At 49.9% G+C, this 18,482-nt stretch overlaps 1 protein-coding gene across 1 annotated transcript in view; it reads left to right on the plus strand.

The window, feature by feature from the left end:
- Positions 1 to 15,617, plus strand: part of LOC135240497 (FERM and PDZ domain-containing protein 4-like) — a 92,631-nt gene extending 77,014 nt beyond the window's left edge. Inside the window, 11 exon segments of the mRNA XM_064310019.1 lie at positions 617 to 724; positions 1,788 to 1,919; positions 3,698 to 3,817; positions 4,352 to 4,488; positions 5,514 to 5,640; positions 8,029 to 8,118; positions 9,244 to 9,426; positions 10,356 to 10,494; positions 10,987 to 11,570; positions 11,572 to 11,998; positions 12,409 to 15,617. Of these exon segments, the coding sequence (XP_064166089.1) occupies positions 617 to 724; positions 1,788 to 1,919; positions 3,698 to 3,817; positions 4,352 to 4,488; positions 5,514 to 5,640; positions 8,029 to 8,118; positions 9,244 to 9,426; positions 10,356 to 10,494; positions 10,987 to 11,570; positions 11,572 to 11,998; positions 12,409 to 15,575 (5,214 nt within the window). The 3' untranslated portion in view covers positions 15,576 to 15,617.
- The last annotated feature ends 2,865 nt before the right edge of the window (positions 15,618 to 18,482 follow it).

Raw genomic sequence — 18,482 nt, forward strand, 5'->3', positions numbered from 1 at the left:
CTTTATGCCAGTAGTTATTGAATTATATGGTCGACTGTTCCCTCAGCTTTTAAGCAATATGTGAAGTGACAGATCTTGACTCTAAATTATCCCTGTCTCGTGAAACCCTTTGTTTGAGATTAGTCTTTGTCCGAGGCTTCACACTGGAATCAAAGCAGACGGGCATTTTAATGTCTTTGTTTTCGCAAGTTCATTGTTTGTTTTAATGCAGCTGTCTGTTTCAGTAGAGTGGAAAATGTCCTGCTTTTGCCAACTTTTTCGGCTATATAGGAAAATCTGCAATTGTAAAACAAGATTTAGACTTGTGTAAATATTTTTTGTGAAATATATGAATTCCATATGTGAGACAGATCATTTTCTACCTCTAATTTTCAACATTCACTGCATTAATTCATCATGCAATACATATATATATATATATACATATATATATATATATATATAATATAAAAGTTGAATATATGAACATGTTTCTTCTCTTCATATTAGGGTGCATGTATGTTTTTTATTTGTGCATCAGATGGTACAATCATTGTTGTGCTTGCAGTAGCTAAAAGGCATTAGTCTCATTCCTTTTCATAAGTGCACTGAAACACTGTTATTCTTCCACTCGCAGGAAACCGTAAAGGACAACTCACTCCTTTTCATGCCAAATGTACTGAAGGTGTACCTGGAGAACGGGCAGACCAAGTCGTTTCGTTTCGACAGCAGCACCTCCATCAAGGTGAGTCCGGTAGGGTCCGTGCGAAGGCCGTGGGGGGGGGGGTGGATTTCGTATTCGGTGTTCCCTCCCCAGCACCCGATTCATCCGCGTTCGCTCCCCCTCCCCCGAAGAGCCCTCGAGGTGACTGCTGCCCCCCCCCATACAGGGAAATGGCGTCGCTGCTCTGATCAGCTGATTGATCGGGTGGGCACCGATGTGTGTGACTCAAAGTTAGGCTGGCTGCAGCTTGATTATGGTGAGCCTGGAGAGATTGTGGTAGGCCAGGACCCTGGGAGGCTCAGCAGCACGGAATTCTCACGGTTATGAAAATATTTGCTAACAAAATGCCCTGCTCTCCTTTAGGGCTATTTAGTGAGTTTAAAGCCGCATTAAAAATAATAAAGCGGCTCGATCACTTTGTTCAGCGATACTTGGACAGCTGGGAACACATTAACGTAAACAAACACCGCTGCACACACAGCAGATTATTTATTTAGGGGCCAATCTTCACATCCAGGGCTTCTTAACACATTTAATTCTTCAGAAAATGATTTGTTTATGAAGCTGGCGACATTTGCTGTTATGTAACTTGCGCAGTGATAGGGCCGCAGACATAAGAGCCTGTTAAGCCTCAAGGATATTGACACAGCTGCCTGACCAATAAACCACTGCCCTCTTTTACGGTGTCAGTGAATTTGGACTGACACATTTTTAACACAATCTGTGCGTCAAAAGCACAGATTAAATGCTGTGGGGTGACAGTGTGGTACAGTGGGTACAAGGAACTGGGCTTGTAACAGGTCACAGATTCGATTCCCAAGTAGGATACTGCCATTATCCTCTTGAACAAGGTGCCTAACCTGAATTGGTTCAGTATATGTCCAGCTGTACAAATGGATACTATGTGAAAATGATAAACATTGTGTAAGTTTCTCTGGATAAGTGGTTTTGCTAAATGGCAGTAATGTAATGCGTGCATGTAATGGTCATGTAATGGTTATGGGAAGTGGTGTTACAGTGCTTGTGGTTTGTGGGAAGGGGACCGTGTGTCTTGTGCTAACACACCGCTCCATGTAAAAAAAAGGACGTCATTTTGACCCTGCAAGAGAAGCTGTCCATCAAATGCATCGAGCACTTCTCCCTGCTGCTGGAACAGCGCACAGAGGGATCAGCCAGCAAACTGCTGCTGCTCCACGAGCAGGAGATGCTCTCTCAGGTGAGATCACATGACCCCTTTCAGATCTCTGACAGAACACAGGCTGACTGCGGTCACATGACCTCTTCCAGATCTCTGACAGGACACCGGCTGACTGTGTTCAGAACTCTAACAGAACACCGGCTGACTGTGTTCAGATCTCTAACAGAACATGGGATAACTTTTTTAAAATATATATCTGATGAGATGTTAGCTAACTGCCTTCAGAACTCACAGCCTAAGCCAGTTTCCTGTCACCTTAACAAAACCCTCACAGTCCTCCCTGTCAAAACATGTTTACTCAGCCAGCGCGGTCTTTGGCAGAAAGGCTTTCCCTCCAGCAGGTAATCAGCACTGTTTCAGCTGGTGGGAGAAGCAGGTGGGTTGTGTGTCTGTGACGCTCGTGTCGGCACGGCGATGAGGGAGATGAGGTCGTGTGCTGCGTTGACGAAGCGGCTGAATCTGTCTCTGCGATTCTGCGCGAACAGTAAAGCCAGCCTGACAGGATTCAGCAGCCTGTAATGAGTGTGTGAAAGGTCAAAGTGTAAAGGTGTCCGCACCGCTGCGGCATTGTGGGTGATAATCTTTCTTTTGGCAAGGTTTATGCTTGTAGTAATTCATTTATTTTATGAATCTTCTTAAAGGAGTACCATGGTGGTTGAACGTAACACTTCCCAGTTGTCTTCAGGCAACAACAAAACAAATGTGCATAATTTTTTTATTCTTCAGTCATTTCAATGTACTTTAAAACGTATTTTTCTAAGCCTAAATTTCCCACGATAAAAATTCACCCGAACCGTCTGGGCGTGGTAATGAGAACTGTCAGTTAGCTATGATTGACAGACCGTGCCCCGTTACCATAGCTACCCCCATGATATGCGCTCTCTTTGGGAGACTGAATTTTCACAAGCTAGCTAGCTTAGTAGGGCTAGTATATCAAGTATCGGTAGATAGCTAAGGTAAGGACGTTGACTTATATCTAATGATAATTTTTGATATATAGCTAGCCAAGTTAAGATAAAAGCACAACTATAACGTCCTCATAAAAGCAAACTAGCAAGCTAACGTTATCGATAACATTGCCTTATGAAAGCAAACCTCCTAGCTAGCTAACGTTAGCTAGCTAGCTAAATGAATATAACCAGAAATAATCTAAAGGCACTCTAATTTAAGTGAACCTAACGTTAGTCAAATATTTGCATTGTCTGAACAGCAGGACGGTGTGCCCTGTCAGATTTCTTTACGGGGCGTGGAAATGGGAGTGGTTACTGTATTAATGACGTAGCAAAATGACAACTTTCTCAACCGGTTGAAAATAGGACGATGGATTTAAAACGCCTATTTCTCCAAGAATACAGAACGGACATATTTAATACTTTGCTCATTGTGTTTCTTCAATGCCTCTTGTGCAAATAGCACATAAAACCGAGAAAGTGTGAAAATCACCATGGTACTCCTTTAATTTTTCTTCTATATTCATGGCATCAGTGTTGAATGCTGGCATTACATTTAAGAATAAGAATGTAAGGGACAACAATAAAGATTATTATCATGTTGTTTTAGTATATATATATACATATATATATGTTTGTTTATTCTCGTATACATAAATTTTCTTTATTTTTAATCAATATCATGAGAAGAGAACATAAACTGTGTTTTATTTTGTTTTCAGAATTGAGCCCATCTTTCAGTTTGACATTTCTTTTATAACATGCTATATTACATAAAGCGCCTGCGTTTACTTGGTGTTTGCCTGCGCAGCACAGTTAATCCTCACAGTGCTTTCCCTTGCGCAGGTGACGCAGAGACCGGGGTCACACAAAATGAAGTGCTTCTTCCGCATGAGCTTCGTTCCAAAGGACCCCATCGACCTGCTCAGGCGAGACGTCGTTGCTTTCGAATACCTCTATGTGCAGGTACGGCGGGGTTCGCAAGGAAGACGGGTCGGTTTTAGTCGCACAAAAAAACTGGCCTTTACGTCTTTTCAATTGCTCTAAACTAGCGTGTTATAGTTGTGCGAATGGTGTATCAATACCTGGCGATTACAGTTTTATGAACTCCCCCAAAATAAGTGGAGCCATGGTGTTATCAGTGACTCCACAGTGTTACGCTGTCTTTTGAGAACAGTTTTTTTTATTGGTTCACACAAGCCAATGATTGGCTGCACCTAACAGCTCCACCTATTACTGTTTTTTTAAAGACTGAATCTCCTACAGCAACTAACCTGTAGACCTGCAGACTCAACTGTCCGCCCTTGTTTGTTTTGTGCACTCAGAAAAGTGCAACACAAACACCGATGTCAATAAGGCCAAAATCTGTCTCACACCAATGTTGATGACGCCAGCCCGAGGGGTGTAAACTGACCCCCCACCCCCTCTCTGCACCTGTGTCCTCCCCCCCCCCCCCCCCCCCCGCCCCCTCTCTGCACCTGCCCCCTCCCCCCCTTGCAGAGCTGTAACGATGTGGTGCTGGAGCGCTTCGGCTCGGAGCTGAAGTACGACATGGCTCTCCGATTGGCCGCCCTGCAGATGTACATCCTGACTGTCACAACGAAGCAGACGCACAAGGTGTCCCTCAAGTACATGGAGTAAGCCCACCTCTGTCTGTCCCACGAAGCACCTCGGTCTCTAAACCCAAAAAACCTACCATCAGACAAGTTTGAAAAACCAGGCTGCATTTTTGAAGCTCACTTCCTGGTCTTGTTGAGAGACGTTGCTCACTAGCGCCTGTGTGGTTGGCTCCAGTATAGGTGTTTCAGCCACCCGCTTCAATGTAAGTCAATGGTAACAATATTGTCAAAATACATAAGGGCAAAATAAGGCAATTGTTTTTTTCACAAGAAAATGTGGTCTCAATGGGTGTTTTTTCTTTGTCTAGTGTCTCCCCATATGCCAATTTGTTAAGTTATTGTGCGATTTGGACAAGACTGTAATATTTTATGGGCGAATCAGGGACAGTTTGCGTCACTACCGAGTCACTATATCTCTCGCACTTGGTGGACGACCTGACTTCATGTCCCTACTGTAGAGTCTCTGGCTCCAATTTGTACAACATGGCGGCACCCACAAACTACACTTCCCGGCCCTCAAAACCCTTTTCCCCAAGCCCAAGTCAGTAACTGTGGGGTGGGCGGGGTTTACACCACAGGATTGGTCAGTAACTGTGGGGTGGGCGGGGTTTACTCCCCGGATTGGTCAGTAATTGGGTGGGCGGGTTTTACTCCACAGGATTGGTCAGTAACTGTGGGGTGGCCGGGGTTTTACTCCACAGGATTGGTCAGTAACTGTGGGGTGGGCGGGGATTACTCCACAGGATTGGTCAGTAACTGTGGGGTGGGAGGGGTTTTACTCCACAGGATTGGTCAGTAACTGTGGGGTGGGCGGGGTTTTACTCCACAGGATTGGTCAGTAACTGTGGGGTGGCCGGGGTTTTACCCCACAGGACTGGTCAGTAACTGTGGGGTGGGCGGGGTTTTACTCCACAGGATTGGTCAGTAACTGTGGGGTGGGCGGGGTTTTACTCCACAGGATTGGTCAGTAACCGTGGGGTGGGCGGGGTTTTACCCCACAGGATTGGTCAGTAACTCTGGGGTGGGCGGGGTTTGCTCCACAGGAAGGAGTGGGGTCTGGCACTCTTTCTGCCCCCGGCTGTGCTGTCCAGCATGAAGGAAAAGAACATAAAGAAAGCCCTGACCCACATTCTGAAAACAAACCAGAACCTTGTGCCCCCAGGCAAGAAGGTACGTGCATTTTCTCTCTCTCTCTCTCTCTCTCTCTCTCTGTCTTTCAGCACACACACAAGCGCAAACACAAGCACATGCATGCATGCACGCACGCTCACACACTCATGTTTGTTTTCGTGTGCGAAGAGGGTGGGGTGTGCGTGTTGATCTTTCAGCTTTCTGTAATGCTTTGGCAATACAGGATTTACCATGTTACCGCTCAGCCTGCGTGAATGCTCTTTATATCTGTGACACAACTGCCCCCTTGTGGGAAATAACAAGAGGAGAAATGAGACATTCTAAAGTAAGTATTTATGTACGTATCTACAGTATTTCTGCATGAAATCCATCACAGATCACTTGATAGATGTTAACGTCAGTACTTCAATCAGTATATATATTATGTATTCCTAGCATATGATGGCACACATTAAATATGTTATTATATAAGTGTATGTCACAATCATGAAGCCAAATAAATCACACATTCTAATGTCCAGTGTATTGGTACACATTGACGCAAAGGACTTGCAGGGACAGCTGCTGTTGTTGAAGTTCTCTTTAGCTGGACAGCAAGACTGTGCTGGATTGAGCTCGTGTTCACAGTAGAGGACAGCCAGACTGCACTGGATTGAGCTCGTGTTCACAGTAGAGGACAGCCAGACTGCACTGGATTGAGCTAGCATTCACAGTAGTGTCACCGCAGCTGGCTGGCTTTTTCTGGCAGTGGTTTTGCTGGGAGATGTGAGTGTACATGTCCTGAGCTCCCTGAAGCCTCGCTAGGTGGTCTTTAGTTCTGTTCCTCAAAGCGCAGACAGTTGGCAGGTGAGCGTTGGAGCTTGATCCAGGAACGGTGGAGAACTGAGCTTCATCCAGAATCCACGCTGAGCCTGGTTCACGCTGGGATATAATCCACCTATCCGAGCAATTAGTAATTACACGGCACAGAATTCTCCCTGTCATGGACGGTATCGGCAGGCTTTTGGATTTGTCGCGGTTGGGATTGCTGCCCGTGTTTTTGGAGAATGAGCCAACGGAAAGTGTTCCTGAAGTATGGTGGTGTGTGTACTTGTCCCTTAATTCTGCACTGGTGGGGTGCGGTGGGTGCAGAGAGTCTGAATAGCCTCTGCTACATCTGCTGGTGGAGTGCGCACACGCTCCTGGGCTGTGTTAACGAGTCGACCAGGTGCTTACAGGTGTGCTCCTCCCCACCAAAACGGGGCTGAGACCGGGAGCACACACACTACGACTGAGTGAGTCTGTCTGTCGGAAGCAGAGGGACAGCCAGCGAAAAAGCTTTGCCCAGAACCCCTGAGGGGGGAAAGGGGGAAGATTTTTGCGAATTTTGTTTTTCGTGTCCATGTGGATGCGCACTTTCTCTCTCTCTCTCTCTCTCTCTCTCTCTCCATCTGACAAATCGTGGTGAAAACCCGGAACCGTCTCCAGATCTCCCTCCCAGGGGAGTCACGCAGTGTGTGGTCTTGGCCTGTTGTGCATGATCGTCTTTTTTGATTTGTAAATCGGTCCTACTTCAGCTAGCGACATCATGCTTAGAGCTGCCCTTTGTAGTTTCACAAAACTCTGGACACCTCAGTGTGAAATGATGTTTTTCTCCCAGGTGTCACGCCGTTGCCACGGTCACCATGTGTTCAGCGAGTGTGTGAACGCCACGGTCCACGTGCCTCTTTCTGAAATCACTTTACTGTACGTTTTCGGTGTTGGGTTTCTGGGGCAGTAAGCTGTGACAGGCAGGCAGCGTTGATCTGTCTCCAGCAGGGCTGCCCGGCCCTGTTCCTGCAGACCTACCACCCTGTTGGTTTTCATTTCGACCCTAATTTGGCACGCCTGACTCTATTAATTAGCAGCTCAAGAAGATCTCTAGCTGTTGAATGAGGTGTTGCTTTGTTCGCGTTGGAATGAAAACCTACAGGATGGTAGATCTTCAGGAACAGGATTGGGCAGCCCTGCTCTAGCTGTTGAATGAGATGTGCTTTGTTAGGGACGGTATGAAAACCTACAGAACGGTAGATCTCCAGGAACAGGGTTGGGCAGCCTGGTCTACAGTGTATAAACTGTCTGTGTAATGTCTCCTCAACTCAAGTCCACGAGTCATGGACCACGACATATGACTTACAGTAGTTTCTTAAAAGGGCTAATAGCTGAGAAGAATGCAGGGAATATAAGGTAGACTCTGTCAAATGAATATTTAATTAGCTGTACTGAATAAAGATTTAGCACTGGTTTTACAGTGAGAGTGCACTAAATATTAATTATGTCTCAAAGATTAATTCTGTACAAAACCCATATATAATTTCAAGGCCTGATACAAGACAACATGCATCGTGTTTTGTAACTATAATCGCATTTACCTGTGCTGCATTTTTTCTTCTGTTTGTTTTCCCACAGTTAACAGCTTTACAGGCGAAGGTGCACTACCTGAAGTACCTCAGCGAGCTGAGGCTGTACGGCGGGAAGGTGTTCAAATCAACGCTGCTGGTAAAATACACATCGCTCTTTAAACCACAACCCAACCACAACCCAACCGCAACCCAACCACAACCCCACCCAACCGCAACCCAACCGCAACGCAACCACAACCGCAACCCCACCCAACCGCAACCCAACCACAACCCAACCGCAACCCAACCGCACAAACCACAACCCAACCGCAACCCAACCATAACCCAACCGCAACCCAACCACAACCCAACCGCAACCCAACCACAACCCAATCGCAACCCAACCGCAACCCAATCGCAACCCAACCACCACCCCACCGCAACCCAACCGCAACCCAACCGCTGACTCCTTCCTTGACATCTGCAGGTTTTACACCACACACAGTTACTGTGCCTTCCACTGAAATGTGAATGACGGTGCTTCAGATTTGGGGGGGGGGGGGCAGGAAATTATGTCATCGTTCCCTCGTGTCTTTCATTTCACCCGGTCCATGTACCACGTGATGGAAAAAAAGTCGAAGCTGTCAGCGGTGTCATTTTTTTAATACGCTTTTCGCTGAACGAGCCCCATCACACGTCAGATTCTGAAGCCATTAACCCCTGAATTGATTGTGATTTGTCTCTAGCCACTGTAATACTGGAATATTGATCGAAAATACGATTCAGACAGCAGCTGAGAGAGAATTTGACTCTCTCTCCCCCCTCTTTTTCTTTTTCTTATTTGTCTTTGTCTCTTGGTCTCTGCTCTGTTTTTCTCTATTCCTTTCTCTTCTCTTTCTTTTGCTCTTGCATTCTCTTCGCTCTCCTTTTTCTTTATCTTCTGTTCTTCTGTCTATCTCTTCTCTCTCTCAAACCCTCTCTCTCACACATCCTCTCCCTCTGTCACACACACCCTCTCCCTCTCCCTCTCTTCCTCTCCCCCCTCTCTATCGCTCTTTCTCTATCAATTTCAATTTTAAATTTGAAGGTGCTGTATTGGCATGACATGCACAGTGTTGCCAAAGCAAGAGTCAACAAAAAATAGATAAATAAATAAATAAATAAATAAAAATACCAATAATAAAATAAAAGTACAACTATACAACCTGTAAACTAATATACACACTATATTATATCTAACTCTCTCTCTCCCCCCCCTCCCTCCCTCTCTCTCCCCTCTCAGCAGGGGGAGAAGCACACCGAGGTGACCCTGCTCCTGGGCCCCAGGTACGGCATCAGCCACGTCATCAACACCAAGACCAACCTGGTGGCGCTGCTGGCCGACTTCAGCCACGTCAACCGCATCGAGATGTTCACCGAGGACGAGAGCAACGTCCGCGTGGAGCTGCACGTCCTGGACGTCAAGGTGAGCGCGAGCAAGCGCGAGCAAGCGGGCCCGCCGCCCCGCCGCTAAGCCCTGCAGGCTTATTCCCCCCAGCCTGGAAACCTCCGGCATCTGTGTACAGTACGATATTCACGACGCTGAAGTTGGCTCCCGTTCAAAAATTCCGGTCCACCTTAAATCGGTTGCGTTATATGATTGGACGGTTTGGTGGCTTACGTGTTTGCAAAGGCTATAAATGTAGGACGGAGTGTAGCACAGTGGGTAAGGAACTGGGCTTGTAACCGAAAGGTCGCAGGTTCGATTCCCGGGTAGGACACTGCTGTTGTACCCTTGAGCAAGGTACTTAACCGAAATTGCTTCAGTATATATCCTATATAGCTGTATAAATGGATACAATGTAAAATGCTATGTAAAAGTTGTGTAAGTCGCTCTGGATAAGAGCATCTGCTAAATGCCTGTAATGTAATGTAATGTAATTTGTTAAATCGGGGGCCAACTTCAGCGTTGTATAACATTCACATATAGACTGAGTGTGTGTTGCCTTGTCATTCTTGACTAGCAACGTGCAATTGAAGACTTAGATTTAACAGCAGAGTTACAGTGGCATTGGACGGAATGCATTTTAGGCCAGAGGTGTCAAGCTCTCCAGTCCTTCAGGTCTGCAGGTATTTGTGGCTTCCCTTCAGCAGCCAATTAAGGCCTTGGGACCAAGGATTACTTAGCCAATCAATACCTTAAATGAATCCCAGGGGCTAAAACACCCTGACAGCCAGCAGTCACTGTGGCCTTTCAGGACTACATTTTCATGCCCGTGATTTGGGTCGTTATATTTTGGATCGATTTTTCACCTTTATTTGAAAGCCTGGTTGATATATTTATTTCTGAGCACCAGGAAGAAGGCTGTAATTGCACTGCTGAATCACTGCTGTGACGCTTGAACGTTCTTTCAGCCCATCACCCTGATAATGGAGTCCGGTGACGCCATGAACCTGGCCTGCCTGACAGCGGGGTACTACAGGCTGCTGGTGGACTCTCGCCGCTCCATCTTCAACATGGCCGCCAGCAGCAACACGGGCAGCATGGACTCAGGTGGGCTGGCGCTCCCAAACACAGCGCTACTCCCAAACACAGCGCTATGCCGGTGGAGAAAAATGGACTTTAGTCAATGTCAACTTAAGGCAATGTCAACTTAAGACAATGTCAACTTAAGGCAATGTCAACTTAAGACGATGTTAACTTAAGGCAATGTCAACTTAAGACAATGTTAACTTAAGACAATGTTAACTTTAGACAATGTTAACTTAAGACAATGTTAACTTAAGGCAGTGTCAATTCAAGACGATGTTAACTTAAGATGATGTTAACTTCAGACAATGTTAACTTAAGACGATGTTAACTTTAGTCAATGTCAACTTAAGCCAGGGTTAACTTAAGTCAAGTTGAACTTAAATCAATGACAACTTTAATCAATGTTAACTTAAGGCAATGTCAACTTAAGTAAATGCCAACTTAAGTCAATGTCTTAAGCAATATGTGCAATATATGTTATGTACTTTTTTTATATCTGTTTGACTGTTTTAGGCCAGGATCCCCGGGGCAAGTTTAGCCTGGAGGCCATCGAGTGGACGTACAGCACCTCATTTAGCGGGGGCGGAGACGAGGGTCAGACGCGGCGGGCGGACCCCTACGAGGAGTTCGCGGCGAGTGAGAACGACGTCGCCCCCGTTCCCATCACAGAGGTGCAGCAGCAGCAGCAGTCCCAGCATGCCCTGCAGGAAGGAGAGCGGACGGACAGAGGGACCAGAAGCGCACACTTCCTGTCTGTGCCAAGTCAGCAGCCCCAGGACTCCCCCCGGAGTGCCAAGGTGTCCTTTATTTTCGGGGAGCCGCCCTTGGACGCCATCAACCCCCAGAACCTGGGGTACCAAAGGCTGATGGACGACAGCCCGGAGATGCCGGACGACTTCAAGGCCCTGGGCCCCTCGGCGGACGGGGAGGGGTTCCAGTACGGCTCCCACCCGATCTACAGCAACATCGGCGACGCCAAGATCTTCGGCAACGCGGAGGGCATCGAGGAGCCGCTGCTGCGGGACATCTGCTACGCGGAGACCACGGACGACGCCGAGGACGAGGACGAGGGCAGCTGCGAGGAGGACGTGGCGACGTCGGCGGCGGCGGCGACGGCGGCGGGGCGAGTCCGGCCGCGCCACCTTCCTGGCGCTCTCCGGCTCCAGCGAGGACATCATCGACCTGACGTCCCTCCCACCGCCGGAGGGCGAGGACGACGAGGAGGACGACGACGTGCTCCTGCACTCCCTCAACATGGCCATCGCCGCCCCCCCGCCGGGGTTCCGGGACAGCTCCGACGAGGAGGAGCAGCAGGCCAGGGCCGCGGGGGCGGGGGCAAGCGCGGGGCCGGGGGCGGGCGCCCGGGACGATATCCCCGTGTCGCTGATCGACGCCGTCCCCACGCAGGGGGAGGGCAGCGGCGACCGGGCCCTGGACCAGGCGGTGGTGTCCACCCTGCAGGCCCTGGAGGCCCTGGCCGCGTCCGAGGAGCCGCCGCCGCTCGCGCAGTCGGACAGTAGCGCAGGTTCTTACACCATCGTGACGTTCATCCATTAGCACCTCGCTGTGCCCCCCCCCGTTTACATTTGTTTCATCGCCCGCCCCCCCGCTGCCGCCGCCCATCATCCAGCCCGTTCCGTGTTTTTAAGTTCTGTGTGTGAGCATTTTGTTCTTCATCATTCATATTAAATTGGAACTCATTCTCTCATTTTTGCCTGTTTTTTTTTTTTTTGCCTGTTCATTCTGTGGATCGCATCTTCATTTTATAGTTCTTATTTTTCATTTTGCCTGTTTTGTTTATCATCAAGGAACGATGCATTTCAAGCCCTCATTATTTTTGTATAAATAAATGCGTTTCGCTTTAAAGACAGATGTCTGCAAGAGTGCCTTGGACGTGGTTAATGATGAGCTTGTTTGTCTTTCCGTGGCACGCAGGTGTAGCGATATCTCGGGGTTTCAGCCCCGAGTCGTCCTCAGATTCCGGGAACGAGACGAACTCGTCCGAAATGACGGAGAGCTCGGAGCTGACCGCCGCCCAGAGGCTCTCGGGGGACTCCATGCGGCTGTTCCTGGCCACCGCCGAGGGCTACCAGCCGCTCCTGGAGGAGAAGACCGAGTTTCCCGTCTCGCCCTGCGCGGCCGAACCGCGCGGTCCTCCGGGCCAGCAGGAGGCGCCGGAGCCTCACTCCTCCTCCTCCTCGTCCGCAGCAGCAGCAGCAGCCGTGCCTTCCAAGCAGATCCTCCACTCGGACGATATCGAGATGGAGCCCGAGACCATGGAGACCAAGTCCGTGAGCGACTACTTCGGCAAGTTCCCGATGGGCTCGCTGCTGAGGGCCCGTCGCGGGAGGGCGGGGGAGCCCCGCCCCGCCCCGAGCAGGACCGGCAGCGCGGGCCGGCGGCAGGCCCGGACCCCGGAGCCCAGGGGCGAGGAGCGCCTGGCGGCGGGGAAGTACAACACCTTCAGCTCCAGGGACGCCCGCCACGCCCACCTCCACCTGGAGCGCGCCGCCTTCCGCGAGACGGCCCAGCGGTGGCAGCGGGTGCCCGAGAGCTCGGCGGACGAGGGCTCCGCCCCGGGGCCGTCCAACGGGCACGCGGTCCCGCCCGCCAGTGGCGAGCCGACACAAGACACCCTCGGAGCCACCTCCAGGGGGGCGAGGGAAGGGGCCGTCCCGCGGGAGGGGGCGGGGGCGGGGGCCGGGGGGGCGGAGCTCCAGCAGGGGAAGCCGCCGCTGGCCGAGCAGGCGGTGGCCCGGCTGTGCGAGTACCACCTGGCCAAGCGCATCTCGTCGCTGCAGGGGGAGGGGCTCCACTCGCTGCAGAGCTCCCAGAGCTCCTCGCTGGACGCCGCGTGCAGCACCGCCACCGCCGCCGGCAGCAGCTGCTGCGCCACGCCGCTGGGCTCGCCCCACGGCGTCCCCGACGACAGGGCCCACGGCACCCCCCGCCACCACGGCCCCCCAGGCAAGGAGCCCCACCCCAGCACGGACCCCGCCCTCCTCCACAGGATGCTGCCGAACATGCACGCTGCTGCTGCCGCCGCCGCCGCCAGCCCCGACGCCCCCTTCGTCGCCGGCCGCGAGGGCGGCGCCCCCCCCCGGACCGCTAAGATCAAAGAGACCACAGGTACAGCTAACCGGGGTAGCCTTTCAGCCGACCGGTACGCGAGGCAAGCATGCGCTAAGAATAACCGGAAGGAGGGGGGTGAGGCGTACAGGCAGCTGATAAACTACCTGACCGTAAGTCAGATGCATCAGGGGGGGCAGCTCCAGCACTGGGTCCCGGGGGGCAGCTGGAGAAACAGCGACAAGAGAGACAGCAAGAAGCATGCCGGTCTGAACCCGCTGTTGCTAGACTTCGTTAGGACTAACTATAACACGCTGGCGAGGTACCCCTGCATGCCGTCCTGTGTGTCCCCCGTTGAGACCCCGCCGGTGGGGCCCAGAGTAAGCAAAGGGCCCCGACTGTACCACTCCGCCACCCTGCCGCTCGAGTCCGGGAGGAGTCCTGACTTGCATGCTCAGCGACCCGTAAACAGCAGCAGCGTTGACGTAACCGACGGTAACGAGAGGAGAGGCTCGCTCGACGGCGGCGAGCCGGAGCGGCCGCCGTCCCCGGGCGGGCGGGACGCGCCCCCCAGGGCCGAGCGCAGGGCGCGGCGCGTTGCCGGGGAGACGCTTAACGATTCTGTCTGTTTCTCTGCCGTCCCTAGTGTAGCTCGCGCAGAGCCGGAGGGGCCGCCGAGAGGAGACGCGCCTCCCGCCTTTTCTCTGCAGGTCAGAGCCGCCGGCGCCGCCGAGCTCCGCCCCCCACCGCCGCCGCCGCCGCCGCCCAGCGCTAACGCGCGCGCCGCCGTGCCAAAGCAGGAGTCCGCGGACCTCCCGAAACACTCCTGCGTCCGGGCGCCCCCCCCGGGCCCCAGCTGGGACTACGTCGACCTCGGTGACCTGGGCGACCTGGGCGACCCCGGCGTGGGGGGCAGCCTCCGGCGCGGCAGGAGGAGGGGCGGGACGCTGCGGAGGAGCGCCAGCAGCGGCGCCACGCTGTCCGGGAGCGTGGAGGCGCTGTTCGAGAGGAGCAGGGCCGCGCTGGCCGGCCGGTGCCTGCCCTTCTCCCAGTCCGCCGAGCCGCGGCCGCAGAAGAGGCCCGCCGGGAAGAGGCTGTCCAAGAGCCACTCCCAGGGCTCGGTGAGCTCGCACGCCCCCTGCTGGTCGGTGAGCGGCGGCGGCGACGGCAGGAGGGCCTCCGTGGTGCTCCCGGTGCCGAAGGACGCCAAGCAGCAGCTGCGGGCGCTGCCCAAAGCGGACTCCGGCACCTGGAGGTGCCACGGGCCCTTCCGCTACTGCTTCCTGAAGAAGAAGAGCACGGTGGACGAGGACGAGGAGGACGGGGAGCCGCGGCGCGGAGTCGGCCAGCGGTCCTGCCCGCCGTCCTGCGACGGGCCGCGGGAGGAGCCCCAGGGCCCCGCCCCCCCGGACGCCGACCCCGCCGGCCGCCAGCGCGACGCCGACCTGAACACCATGAGCTTCGCGGCCAGGCTGGCGCGCGTGGAGGCGCTGAAGGAGCGGGCCTACTCCTCCCCCGCCAGCTTCGCAGCCGCGCGGCGGGACGCCAGCGAGCTCATCGCCCTCGTGCGCTCCAGCCTGGGGAGGGGCGAGGGCGCGGATGCCGCCTCTGCCGCCGACAACGAAACCAACGAAGAAGACCTGTCCCGCTACAAGCACCTCCTGGCGGCGGAGTCGCGGGAGCTGGGCGGGGCCTGCCGCAGGATGGCGCTGGCGCACGGCAGCGGGGAGGAGATGCAGCTGGCGCTCGCCTGCAGCTTCCAGGTGCTGTGTCGGCTGATCGAGGCCTGCATGCGGCTGGTGCGCTGCGTGGGCGCCGGGGGCGGCGCCGGGGGCGGGGGCCGGCAGCGGGAGGTCGTCGCCAAGGTCGACGAGGTCGTCATGAACTACATGTGCCTGCTGAAGGCCGCGGAGGCCGCGGTGGGCGGAGCCGCCAGCGACCACAGCGTCACCGCCCTGGCGCGCCACTCCAGCAGCATGTCCGCCATCGTCAACGCGCTGACGCGCTCGCTCAAAACGCTCCTCAGCAAGTGAACGCGCCTGTTTTACGCACCGCCCCCCCCCACCCCCACCCCCCATATCCCTCCAAAAAAAAAAAAGCAAAGCCATACTCCGATACACGGGGCCTACTCCCCCCCCCCCTCCCCCCCCGCAGTACGAACCACTGTAATTAAACTTCCTGTGAATACGTTTGTTTCATATGTAAAAAAAATAAATATAAAAAAGAATTATATACTGTTACATAATTATAATTATCGAGAACAAGAAAAATCCTCTTCCTTTAGACAGCAGGGTAAATAGTAAGACCACAGATAATTCCTTATGTCTCTAGTGTGTTGATCTGTTAAAATGCTTTCACCTGTTGCAGTGTAGAAAAAAACTGCACTGCTGAGGTTTATTGTGAATATGATTTTGCACATTTATGGATATAAATATTGCTTTGTGTTGTAATTTTTACATTGATTTGAAAAATATCTCATTGTGATTTTGATTTTTTTTAAGGAAGCAAACAATAGGAATTATGTATATATCATTAAATAAATGTATGCATATGACACTACCAAACAGATGGAAAATGGATATAATTTTTAAAAAACTTTTGTTCATAAGATTTATTTTTTTAGTATTAAACATTTAGATTTAAATATCAGCTAACTTTGAATTTTTGCTTCATATATTATGTTGATCTCAAATGTAAATTCTGTGTCCATTAACAGTTATTTCACTCTGTTTTTTTAGCCAAATTTCCAGAGAAAATCCCCACTCTAGAGCAAGACCTTTAAAAAAAATAGGTCACTGTTTGTTCTTTTTTCCCACTTCGGTCTTGACTTTGACCTCCATTGTGAAATAATTGATTTACCTGTAATATTACCATAATTCAAACAGACGTCTTAAATTATAGGTAATATCTAAAACTTCATGGATTATAGCATATGTATATTTGTGAAGGGCCTAGGATATATAATCCTTTCTGAATAATTATTCATCTAGAAATATAACTGAATTGGCTGGCAATATTTCAGTTTATGATCACAATGTGCATATTTGTGTTTAGAATAATAGAATAGCACAATTATAATTTATAAGTTAACGGAAGGGCTCTGGCTTATCATGCACCAAGGATATTGGTAAAACAAAGCTGTCTGATTGGATATAGCGATCCTATATCCTATTATTCTTTTCTGCACTACAGTCATGGTCACAAATTTACCATGGTTATTAATTTACTATGCTCAAAATACCAGATTTACCTATGCTCAAAATACCCATACAAATACTTGAAATACTGTCAACAAAGAAAATTACTAAATGAAAATTAGAATGACTACTATGAAGTCATCAGACTGCCCTCTTCTTGTTGGACCCAGTGCTGCCCCCTTTTGGTAAATAATAGCTCTGCTGCTATTTGTTTGAGTGGTCTGGGACAGAATGGGTACAGTGCTCCATTAATTTACACATAGAGCTGCAGTCAAGTTCATATTATTATTGTTATTGATAAAGTACAACACTTTTCCACAAACTAATTTTCCAAAAAAAAAAACAACAGAAACCTGTTTGACCCTGTATGACCCATGCTGTTTCTGGGTTTAATTGTAATTTGAATTACAATCAAGGAGTACATTTTCGGACTTGAGGAGATTATAAAATGCATACTGTACAAATTCAGAGGTCAAATCAACTCCACTTTAGGATTTAACACAAATTGGCATGTTATAGGCTAGATATACTGTACCCCTCTGTCTGAAAGTATAAAATAATTAACTGTGTATGTGTCTACACCATATTACTGTCTCCTTTTTTACTGTTATTCACACTGAGTTAAATTTTGGATTATGCTTCATTATTAAGTAAAGGATCATGATTACAGAATCTCAAATGTTGGTTTCTGTTTCTCTTCTTTGTCCACAATTGTCTTATTGGGAGTTGTGTGTGAGGCTTCTTAAAAGAGATCTTCCTGTCAAGCATCTTTTTTCCAGACAGCTGTTGTACTCAGCATTCAGCTGTGAAATGAGGCTATAGACACAGCACAAATTATCCCAGTATTATATTAATTCTAGGGGATTATGCCTAAACATATAAATTAGCCAATATTGGTTTTGGATCCTGACTTAAAAAAATAAATAAAAATAGTTAACATTACACTTCGGCATTAAAATTTAACGCAAGCTATTCAAAAAACAATAAGTTGTTTTGTATACATCGGTTCATATGTATGGTATTATAGAACATCTTCACCATTTTTTGTACATTTTGAATCAGGATCTTCAGGAACTAATGTTCCATGAAAACATGCTAAATATGTGAATAGAATAAGAGACTGGTGAAATATACGTTTAAGCATTAGATCCGGCAGTGTCTTATTTTCCTATCCATACTGGTTTGATACGCTCTTCTCTCCCACTTTATGGCTTAAGAGAAGGAGCACGATGATGCAACACGATTTCTGTTTCTGAAACATTCATCACACTGTAGATGCTTTCAGCATGAATGCTCATGTAGTTAACACATCGATTTCATGTGATATTTAGCGGGGTGACTAAACAAACAAACAAACTGCACAACCAGGGTGGGGGTGGGGGATAAGACTAATGGCTAGATTATTTTGACCCACTGATAAATGAAACCAAAGTAATCCTGCGTCCTTAATCTCACATTAACACCCTTTATTTACAGCTACCATGTTAACATTCATTGCTCACCAATGGTAAGCACGCCTGGCCTTTCACCACACAACTTTTAAAGGGAACTGAGTTTACACAGTCATTTTGAGTCGGGCATTTTAGCATCCTCCACGCAGGGTATTTAATGCTTTGTGCATCCTCTTCCTAGAAATAAAAACAACCTCTGTATAACTGAACAGTTTGTTCGGGCCAATAACTGCAGTATTTCAGTAATTATAACATTTCAACATGGATCACTTTGCGGGTTTGAAAAATGTCA

This window comes from Anguilla rostrata, chromosome 15 (genome assembly GCF_018555375.3).
Source record: "Anguilla rostrata isolate EN2019 chromosome 15, ASM1855537v3, whole genome shotgun sequence".
Taxonomy (NCBI): domain Eukaryota; kingdom Metazoa; phylum Chordata; class Actinopteri; order Anguilliformes; family Anguillidae; genus Anguilla; species Anguilla rostrata.